Consider the following 10,866-nt stretch of genomic DNA (forward strand, 5'->3'; position numbering starts at 1 on the left):
GTTTTGGAAAAACATGAGTGTGAGTAAACGATGACAGAATTTTCATTTTTGGGTGAACAATTCCTGAAATGCTTTGAAGTGTGTCTTGAAACTGTGCTGTTTAACTATACATCCTCTTGTCTGTTTCTCTGCAGTGGGTGATCAGTGGATGAATTACATCTCATTTGGGGGTTTGAGGACCCACGCTGATCTCGAAGGAAGACTGGTGACTGAATTGATATATGTGCACAGCAAGATGCTCATTGCCGATGACAACACTGTCATCATTGGTAAGTAAAATATAAATCTGCAGACAGGAAAAACACAGATAATGACTGTATATGTTATCCTCGAGTGTAGTAGTGGTAATAGGAAAGATGCTGTTGTGGTAATGTGACTTGAACTTACAAGATATATTAGTACACTTGAGAAAAGATTAAATGGCTCCACCTTCTGTTAAGATATGGTACTGTTTTATTACAGCAGTTCATAGGATAGGACAAATATATTAGAGCTGACAAAATTAATGTGTTAAAGGTGCATTCAGTCACTTTTGTCTTTGTGTAATCTTGGACTTACACTGATCCCTACCAACTTGGATGTAGCATAATTTAAAATCAATAGTTTTCAGTTTCAGATGCCATTGTAGAAATTTAGTATTCACAGTCAGCCACGATTACTTTAATCAGTGAGTGAAAGTGTCAAATAACAGGACGGTTACTGAGATTAAGCGAGTAGTATTCAGCTGGTCATGTGATTCTAACATGGCAGCCCCCATGTGCGGACCCTCTCCATGTAGAATAAAACAGCTTTTATAAGGTTACTGATATGACTGGAGTCTTCATTTTAATGTGAGTGCTCATGATTTCCTACATATATTGCAAACTTACAATTCATGTCTTTAGAAGCTGAATGTTTTTAATGAGGAAAAAAATAAGTGCACCTTTAATAGATATACTGGTAGAGCAAGGCACTTGCATCACCAAGGTCATGGGTTCGATTTTCAGAGAACAAACATATTGATTAAATGGATACATTGAATGCACTGTCACTTTTGATATAAGTTTCTGCAAAATAAAATGTAAAAAAAAAAAAAAAGAACATGGTATAACCATGGTACATGTGCAAAAAAAACATTGTATTACCATGGTAGTTGTTGGTCATTTTTTGTTAGTGCTGTAATCCAGTCACAATTATTAAATCTGTCTCTGTGCACCCATCAGGTTCTGCCAATATCAATGACCGCAGCATGCTGGGTAAGAGAGACAGTGAGGTGGCTGTCATTTATGAGGACATTGAGACCGTGAGGTCAGTCATGGATGGCGAGGAGTATCAGGCCGGACGCTTTGGACTGAGTTTGCGGCTGGAGTGTTTCAAGTGAGACACGCTCAAACCTATTTATTCCATTTAGAAAATCTAGACGTGTCCAAGTAAAGTTCAAACATACTTTTTTCCGTTTCCTTTCAAATCAATAGGATGATTCTTGGTGCAAACACAGACCCCAGCATTGATGTCACTGACCCAATCAGCGACCAGTTTTACAAGGAGGTGTGGATGACCACAGCTTCCCGCAATGCCACCATCTACCAAAAGGTTAGTTGTTTTGTAAGCTTTCGTTTGCACTAAAAGCTTAAATTTAGGCAAATTGGCATTGCATGCTGTTCCATTAGTCTTGGATCATGTCCATTTCCTAATCCATTATAAAGGTTCTTGAAGGGGTGACCTTAATACTGTTGTTCTGTGACCTTAAATTGAAATCTCATTTGAAAATTAAGCAGAATTGAAAAAGATTGCCAACACATCTAACACTCAAACCTCTTATCTTTATTTTAACTGTTGTCTTCAGTTATAATTTAATAATTATGGTGAAGAAATTACACGGTTCACCTTTAATTCAATCTAACATTCCTGCAGGTGTTCCGCTGCTTGCCATCCAGTGATGTTCGAACAATTCTGGAGTTGGATGTCTTCCTCTCAAAGCCTGGCTTGGAGAAGGAGGACCCTGTCCGTGCTCAAGAGGAGCTGAAAAAGATTCGGGGCTTCCTAGTCCAGTTTCCTCTCCAGTTCCTTAGCGAGCAGAACCTTCTACCACCCATCGGATCAAAGGAAGGCATGGTGCCCATGGACGTCTGGACATGAGATCAGAACCTGTCCACATCACCAGGCTTACAAGAAACTGCATATCTAGCAGATGTACCTGGCAAATGAGGAACAATTTCACTAGTTATATCATATAATGAGCACTTCTGAGACACAGAAGGAGATTTGGAGGAGTTTTAGCCATCACTTGTTTACCCATCTGGGATTATGGACAACACCAGACTGGATTATTTCGTCTTTATTCGAAGCTTGAATGTCTGAATGTTTTGTATAGAGTCTTAACACTATGCAACTTCAACTAATACTATATTATGAACTATACTCTCAAGTCCTACAAGATGGTGAGATGGAGGCTTTTTTTGACAAGTCTATTATATATTATTGTAGAGTTTTGTGCTCCGTTAAATGCACTACTGAGTTCAAGCTATTCTCTATATTGAAGTGCCAACTATCAACTTCTATCTTTCTTTATGTATCTTCTGTCTTTTCTCTATATGCAGTGCAAAGTATGCAACATTCCCTGTCTTTCTAAATACTGTACTATATCTCAAAGTAATTTATTGGTCTGTGATGGTGGATGTGGTCCATGATTGTTGTTTTCTTATGGTACAAATTGCCATGTTTTGGTGGCCTTATATATTTTTTGTGTCCCCCATCTTAATGCTGAGTGAACTTAAATCGACCAAAGCTTCTGTCTTTAATGAAATAGCCTAATCGGGTTTCTTATAAAGAATGACAAGTTTTTCGATTTTATTCCCATTACTTGCCCATTCTTTACAGTATAGTGTAGAAACGGCTATGCTTGTGACTCTTCTGAAGTTTACGAACTAATTTTTGAAGTAATGAAACCATGACTCATATATTCCATGTAGAGGTATTTGCAAACAGTTTAAGTTTTAAATAAACTGTTGAAGTTAAAGATTTACATATCATTGTAAAAATCACATTTTGTTTAAAGGTGCACTCAGTAATTTTTTCCTCATTAGAAAAAGGTTTACTCCTAAAGACATGAATTGTAATTTTGCAATATATGTAGGAAATCATGAGCACTCACATTAAAATTAAGACTCCAGTCATATCAGTAACCTTATAAAAGCTGTTTTATCTACATGGAGAGGGTCCGCACATGGGGGCTGCCATGTTAGAATCACATGACCAGCTGAATACTACTCGCTTAATCTCAGTAAGTGTCCTGTTATTTGACACTTTCACTCATTGATTAAATTAATCATGGCTGACTGTGAATACTAAATTTCTACAATAGCATCTGAAACTGAAAACTATTGCTTTTAAATGATGCTACATCCAAGCCGCTAGGTGTCAGTGTAAATCCAAGATTACACAAAGACAAACGTTACTGAGTGCACCTTTAACTGCTCATAAAGCATGTGCTAAAGTCTGCACTGCTAACTGTGTATCTGCACTTTTACAGTAATTCAGGAATTGATCAGATATATCTGATATTTTATTTTCCATTCAGTTTTCTTCTTTTCCTTCATGTCTTTCTTCCCTTTCCCCATAAACTGCATTTTATTTTGCACACAATATGTCTTGTCAAGAATGCAAATGACGTGTTGAGATGTGTATGAAATATATATGCATTGATGTAATGCAGATGATTAAACAGAATGATTTTCACACTATTGTGGTCTGTAGATGGAGCCATTGTCCCATGCACACTGTATGCTTGTCATCTATCTGTCTGTCTGTCTGCCTCTGGGGGAACTGATAATGACTGAATGTATGAACCCTGTCTCAGTGATCTGTGTAGGGGTGTGTGTGTGTGTGCGCGTGCGCTTTAGGGGGGTGCACAGCTGTCATGTTCCCCGCAGACCGCTGTCTGTATGAGCTACATCTGAGCAATAGTCTCTGCTACTGTCTCTTGACCTTTGACCTATCTCTCCCTAGAGTATTAGTGGAGGAGAAACCCATCAGTGCAATTATCAAACTATGAAATCTGGTTAATGTGTGTGGAAACTATTTTTAGATACATTACAGTCCTGCATTATTGCTGGCATAATCCTATTTTACTCATAAATTGTTATTAAGCTGTTTATGCTTATAACTGTTCAATTTGGAGGAATGGTGGGTATCACACCTGGCCTAAAGTTTACCTTGAGCAGGTTTCTGTTAATGTAGAGAATAAGTCCATACACAGGGTTTTATCTCTGTCCTTCTGAAAAGAGAAGAGAAAGGGAGACAAAGAGCAGGATTATTTCAAAGGCATGTCTTCTTGTGTTTAAGGTTGCGTGTCTAAACATTGTTTCCTAAAACCTTTAGACAGTGTTGGGGAAGCTACTTTGAAAATGTAGTTTGACAAGCTACAAGCTACTCATAATTTTAAGTAGTTAAGCTACAGTCAAGTTACTCTTTTGAGAAAGTAACTTGTAGAGTAGCAAACTACTATCAAAAAGTAGCTAGCTACATTGAAGCTACTTAATGAGGCAATATTTTTTTTTCACGTTACTATCAAACCAATAATATTAATAACAAAATTGACACTAATGACATTTAATATGTCATTGCTAGATTTAGCGTTGGTTGTCCAGTGTGTGTAAAACTATCATGGTTTTTAGTGTTTATAAACAGTGTTTCACTTGTTTTAGGGTATTATTTATTGCTAAAGTGCAGCATAAATTATTTGCGGTGCACGGAAGTCACACTTGTCACCCTTAGTTTCTGTTGACCATGTGACTAGCTTTGTTGTGCTAAGTAGCATTAAGGCGTGTCCTGCTTTTTCAATGAATGGCTCATTATCATCGCGTATATATTTGACTTGAATGCTGATGTGGAAGCAGCAGCGGAAGTGGTAGCTCTCGTGTAAAGCCCTCCTCGTGGAAGTACCTACTTGTGTAAAAACCAACGAGTCTACCTGTGCGAGTTCACCGAGCAAGGACACCGACAAGGCGCCACTCAACATAGCACTTAAGTATCTCGTTATTGTATCTCTTATTATTTTCCTTCTATATACTAACATGTCTACTTCACGAATAACACATGCCTTCAAGCACATCCCTGTTATCTGTTATAGACCGTTTACACGATATCGATGCAAGACCAAACACAACCCACACAACCTATGGCCACTTTGCACTTCAGCACCTGCTCCGCTCTCTTTCTCAGTGGGACTCTGGAACTGCCAGTCAGCTGTGAAGAAAGCTGACTTCATTCCAGCCTTTGCCACACAGTCCACCCTCAGCATCCTGGCACTGACAGAAACATGGATATGTCCAAAGGATACAGCAACACCTGCTGCTCTCTCCAACAACTTCTCCTTCTCTCACACCCCTTGACACACCGGTAGGGGCGGGGGAACAGGTTTGCTCATTCATAACAACTGGACTTTTTCAACACACTCTTCACTATGTAACAATACTAGTTTTGAATTCCATGCTATTACTACAATGCAACCCACAAAAATACATGTTGTTGTCATCTGTCGCCCTCCAGGTCAGCTGACAAACTTTCTTGAGGAGTTGGATGTCCTGCTGTCCTCCTTGCCAGAGGATGGTAGGCCAATTGTGGTTCTTGGTGATTTCAACATACACCAAGACAAGCCCCAGGCCACTGAATTGAATACTCTCCTGGCCTCATTTGACTTGGAAAAACTACACACCACAGCAACTCACAGATCGGGCAACCAGCTGGACCTCATCTTTACACATAACTGTACCAACTCAAATATTCTTGTTACTCCTTTGCATGTCTCTGATCACTACTTTGTTCAATTCAACATGACCCTCCCATCTACATTAAAACAGACTCCACCATTGGTTTCCTTTCGCCGTAACCTCCGTTCCCTCTCACCTTCTCGCCTTTCCACTGCTGTCTCTACCTCTCTTCCTACACAAAATGTATTTACCATGCTTAATGTAAACACTGCCACAGACACACTAAGCTCTACTTTAACAACCTGTCTAGACAACATCTGTCCTATCTCCTCTAGGCCAGCACGTGCTACACCACCCAGCCTCTGGCTGTCTGACGTCCTTCGTGAACATCGGACTGACCTCAGGGCAGCTGAGAGGAGATGGCAGAAATCTAAAGATCCATCAGATCTAGGTAAATATCAGTCCCTGCTTGCAACTTTTTCAGATAACGTTAAATCTGCAAAAACCTCCTATTACCAGAACAAGATCAACAGCACCACAGACACTCGCAGCTTGTTTAGAACATTCAACACACTTCTCTGCCCTCCCCCTCCACCGCCTGACACATCACTGACAGCAGATGTCTTCACCACATTTTTTACTAATAAGGTTACAGCCATCAGCAATACATTCTCAGCACCACACCTTGTCAAACACCTGTCTCCTGTATGCAACTCTTCTGTCTCTATGTTCTCTCCTCTGACTGACACTGAGGTCTCTAAACTCCTCCTCTCCAACCACCCCACCACTTGCTCCCTTGACCCCATTCCTTCTCACCTTCTACAGGCCATGTCTCCGTCCATCCTACCTGCACTCACACACATAATTAACACATCTTTACTTACAGGCACTTTTCCAACTAAATTTAAGCAGGCTCGAGTAACCCCGCTGCTGAAGAAACCCGCACTTAATCCCACACAAATAGAACACTACAGACCAGTCTCTCTCATCCCATTCATGGCAAAAACACTTGAAAGGGCTGTTTTCAATCAAATCTCTGCCTATCTCTCACAGAACAAGCTGCTGGATGACAATCAGTCAGGCTTTAAAAGTGGACACTCCACCGAGACTGCCCTGCTGTCTGCAGCCTTTGACACAGTCAACCATCAGATCTTACTCTTTACCCTCTCCTCGCTGGGCATCACAGGAACTGTGCTTGACTGGTTTAATTCCTATCTCTCAGGTAGGTCCTTCAAGGTAGCCTGGAGAGGTGAGGTATCCAAGCCACATCAGCTACTTACTGGGGTACCTCAGGGATCAGTGCTTGGGCCACTTCTCTTCTCTATATACACAATATCACTGGGACCCATCATTCAGGCACATGGTTTCTCTTACCACTGCTACGCTGATGACACGCAACTCTACTTGTCTTTCCAGCCCAACGACACCACAGTGACTGCTCGAATTTCTGCCTGCCTGGTGGACATCTCGGTCTGAATGAAATAGCACCACCTGAAACTCAACCCAGCCAAGACTGAACTCCTTGTCTTTCCAGCCAACTCTGCTGTTGAACACAACATCACTGTGCAGCTGGGTGCAACTACAGTAACGCCTTCCAAATCGGTCAGAAATCTAGGGGTAACCATCGACAACAGACTAAATTTCACAGACCACATCTCAAAGACCGCAAGATCATGTAGATTTACACTCTACAATATCAGGAAGATAAGACCCTCCCTCTCTGAACATGCCACACAACTGCTTGTCCTGTCACTTGTCATAACTAGACTGGATTACTGTAACACGCTCATTGCAGGCCTCCCTGCATGTGCATTTAGACCCCTCCAAATGATCCAGAATGCAGCAGCACGTCTGGTCTTTAATGAACCAAAGAGAGCACATGTTACACCACTCCTTGTCTCTCTCCACTGGCTGCCGGTTGATGCACGTATCAAATTCAAGGCTCTGATACTGGCATACAGAACAGTCACTGGGTCTGCTCCAGCATACCTAAAATCATTTATGCAGAGCTACGCACCCACTAGAAGCCTGCGGTCGGCTAAGGAACGTCGCCTTGTTGTACCAACACAAAGAGGCACCAAAACACTTTCCCGGACTTTCGGCTTCATCACACCACGTTGGTGGAACGACCTTCCCTACTCCATCTGTGAAGCTGACTCACTCTCTGTCTTCAAAAAACGACTAAAAACACATCTTTTCCATGAGCACTTAACCAGTCATTAAAAAAACTAAAAATAAAAATAAAAATTCTGTTGCACTTTATTCTGTTTTGAATACTATTATGATGCTAGTGATACTTTGTAATACAGCACTTTTCATACCACTGTCTCCTAAGATGATTTGCTTATGTTTTCCTCTTTTGTAAGTCACTTTGGATAAAAGCGTCTGCCAAATGAATAAATGTAAATGTATATGTAAATGTTATTAATTAATGTATTAATTCAATACATTTAATGTATAGTAACATTAATACAGTTAATAATGACCATAAAATAAAATACAACAGTATAAAATAAAAACAAAAAGATCAGACGCCATTAAAAAATCATTTTTATACTATATGAAAGAAATGGAGAAATCAAATAGTTCTGCATGATAGTAATTATTATAATAATATATACTGTATATTTATAAATATTATAATAATAATTCACTCGCTGCTCCCAATAATGCACAGATGATGAGAAGCTAAATAAACATATTTAGAACAGAAACAAGATCCCTCAAAAGGCAATAATAATTTTTTGAATTATTTTATTTAAAATAGTAAAGGTAAATATGCTGTTGTGTGATCTATTAAGAACAAAGTGTCTGAAACATTCTTTGTTACATAGAAGAATATAATGGTGTTCTTTTATCATATTCAGACTGACCTGCCCCTGTACGTCTTGTAAAAGTAAACAAACTGTAGTTGCTCGCTTTACATAACCATCAGACAATCTCTTCTTATCCAAGTGAGCTGTAACAAGCTCTCAGTAGATGGCGGTAATTCACTATTTTTGTTTGTGATCTGCCATTACAAAAGAAGACCACGACGCTGCCTGATTCTGATCTGCGACTTGCACACTTTCATCCAATAAGTTCCACTGCTTGAGCCTAGACGTCAAAAGCTAAGCATTGGACTTGGTGAGACCAAGATCTCTAAACAAGTTGTTGAGGTCTTTTTGGTTGGTGTAGTATGGGTTTCTCTCCTCAGCTCCACCTCTGAAATTGTCATCTGGATCTACAATGTCTTCCTCGCTCTCTGACTTGCTGCTCTCTTCTAAAGATGGCTGCTCTCTCTCCGGAGGAGTGGGTACGGGTAGCTCATGGCAGTGTGGCACCGAGGCGATGGATGAAGGAAGGTCCGGATACATGATAGCAGGTGCATTCTTGCCAGTCCGACGTTTGGAAGGGTCCACCATGCAGAAGTAGCAGTTGCTTGAGTGGTCAGTGGGTTCCCGCCAAATTCTTGGGATAGCAAACTTCATGGCTCTCTTTTCCACTCTGTACCATCCTACAAAAATACATTTATTTCACCCATGACTAATGTGTAAGAGATTCTCACAACATTTTTCATATATGATATATTTTTTCAATAACATTGAAAATTGTAAAACATTTTAAAATTAAAAACTTTTTCAATTTAAAAAAAATTAACAAATTTTATAACATAAAATTCCGAGCAACAATTGTCCATCTTACCTTCCAGAGTTTTTTTGCAGTGCTTGCAGGTGAAATGAGGTGCCCAGGGTTTGTCTTGATCCCCGACAGGCATGCCGAAATATGCCTTGTAGGCCACACACAACTTAGCAGATGCTTCCACGGAGTACTTTTTCCGCTAGTCTTGATAAATTGGCCGCAGACATACCAAAATGCATCTGCCGGATGCTTGCAGCCTCTTGATGCCATCTCAGAAAAATGCAGATATGTATCCACTTAGGCAGCTGGAACTAAACTGAACTGGTGGGCTTAAGGCCCCTGTATTTTTACTATTATTTATATTATTGGAAAGTTCTAGAAGTTACACCAAGTTTACACAGCACTGAATCAATCTGGAATGTTCTGGAAAATAGGTACATTTCAAAATATCACTGTCCTGGTCACAAAAGCAAAGTCTGTGGGGAATAATAGCCATTTTCTATACTTCTGAGGCATAAGCAATTAGGAAATAACACTTACTACCCAGGAACCAAAAAAATAATAATAATAATTTGTTACACAGTGTTATAACTAATAGCCTTCCTTATTGCGTATAAGCCAAACTTTTACAGGCAAAACGTCCGACGACCTGGCAGCATATTTCTGTCTGCTGATCAGTGGAAGCGTCATCAACCTTTTTCCAGCTTCTTCACCCGTCAAGATGGATGCCTTGATGTATGATGAGTACGACTGGGAGGTCATAGGAGACTTCAAAATGGTGGCATTCCTGATGGGTCTCCAAGGCGGTTTTACCAAGTTTCCCTGCTATCTTTGCCTTTGGGACAGCAGGGACACCAAGGCGCACTACCACAGGCGGGACTGGCCACAGCAGACTGAGTTCTCTGTGGGGAGGAACAACGTCAAGTGGGAGCCACTGGTGGACCTCCGGAAGGTGCTGATGCCACCACTGCACATCAAATTGGGCCTTATGAAACAATTTGTCAGAGCTCTAGATAAGGAGTCAGCAGCCTTCAAGTACCTTCAAGACTTCTTCCCTAAGCTGTTTGAGGTAAGGGTCAAAGCCGGCGTCTTCGTCAGACCACAGATGAAGAAGATCCTGGAGTGCAATGAATTCCCCAAGAAGCTCACTAGTAAGGAGAAAGCAGCTTGGAACAGCTTTGTCGCAGTGGTTCAGGGCTTCCTGGGCAATCACAAGGCCGAAAACTATGTGGAGCTGGTTGAGACTCGGCACAATGGGCTGTGGGATGTCCCGCAAAGTCCATATCTTTGATGATCATCTTGATAAATTCAAGGAGAACATGGGAGCGTACACGGTGGAGCAAGGTGAGCGCTTCCACCAGGATATACTGGACTTTGAACGCCGCTACCAAGGACAGTATAACGAGAACATGACGGGAGACTACATTTGGGGGACTGATTCTTGAAAGTGATTTATAATATAATCGTAAATCACGAAAAACTACTTCTAAATTTTTGTAGTCGTTTTTGTGTTACTTTAGTATAAATACATAGTTTTTTTCTGACTTTATGTGAA

General features: G+C 40.6%; 1 protein-coding gene and 1 long non-coding RNA gene across 3 annotated transcripts in view; both read left to right on the forward strand.

The window, feature by feature from the left end:
* The window catches only part of LOC127431609 (phospholipase D1-like), a 44,709-nt gene extending 40,989 nt beyond the window's left edge, over positions 1 to 3,720 (forward strand). For both annotated transcript variants that reach the window (XM_051682111.1, XM_051682110.1), the window contains exons 23-26: positions 135 to 269; positions 1,203 to 1,356; positions 1,455 to 1,572; positions 1,894 to 3,720. In XM_051682111.1, coding sequence (XP_051538071.1) covers positions 135 to 269; positions 1,203 to 1,356; positions 1,455 to 1,572; positions 1,894 to 2,118 — 632 coding nt within the window. In that variant the 3' untranslated portion in view covers positions 2,119 to 3,720. The remainder of the gene's footprint in view (positions 1 to 134; positions 270 to 1,202; positions 1,357 to 1,454; positions 1,573 to 1,893) is intronic.
* Positions 3,721 to 5,533: 1,813 nt separating this feature from the next.
* On the forward strand, positions 5,534 to 8,190 carry LOC127431644 (uncharacterized). The gene is made up of 3 exons (XR_007895634.1): positions 5,534 to 6,141; positions 6,744 to 6,912; positions 7,107 to 8,190. It is a non-coding gene; the product is annotated as an uncharacterized LOC127431644 (long non-coding RNA).
* The last annotated feature ends 2,676 nt before the right edge of the window (positions 8,191 to 10,866 follow it).

Source organism: Myxocyprinus asiaticus, chromosome 41 (assembly GCF_019703515.2).
Source record: "Myxocyprinus asiaticus isolate MX2 ecotype Aquarium Trade chromosome 41, UBuf_Myxa_2, whole genome shotgun sequence".
Lineage (NCBI taxonomy): Eukaryota > Metazoa > Chordata > Actinopteri > Cypriniformes > Catostomidae > Myxocyprinus > Myxocyprinus asiaticus.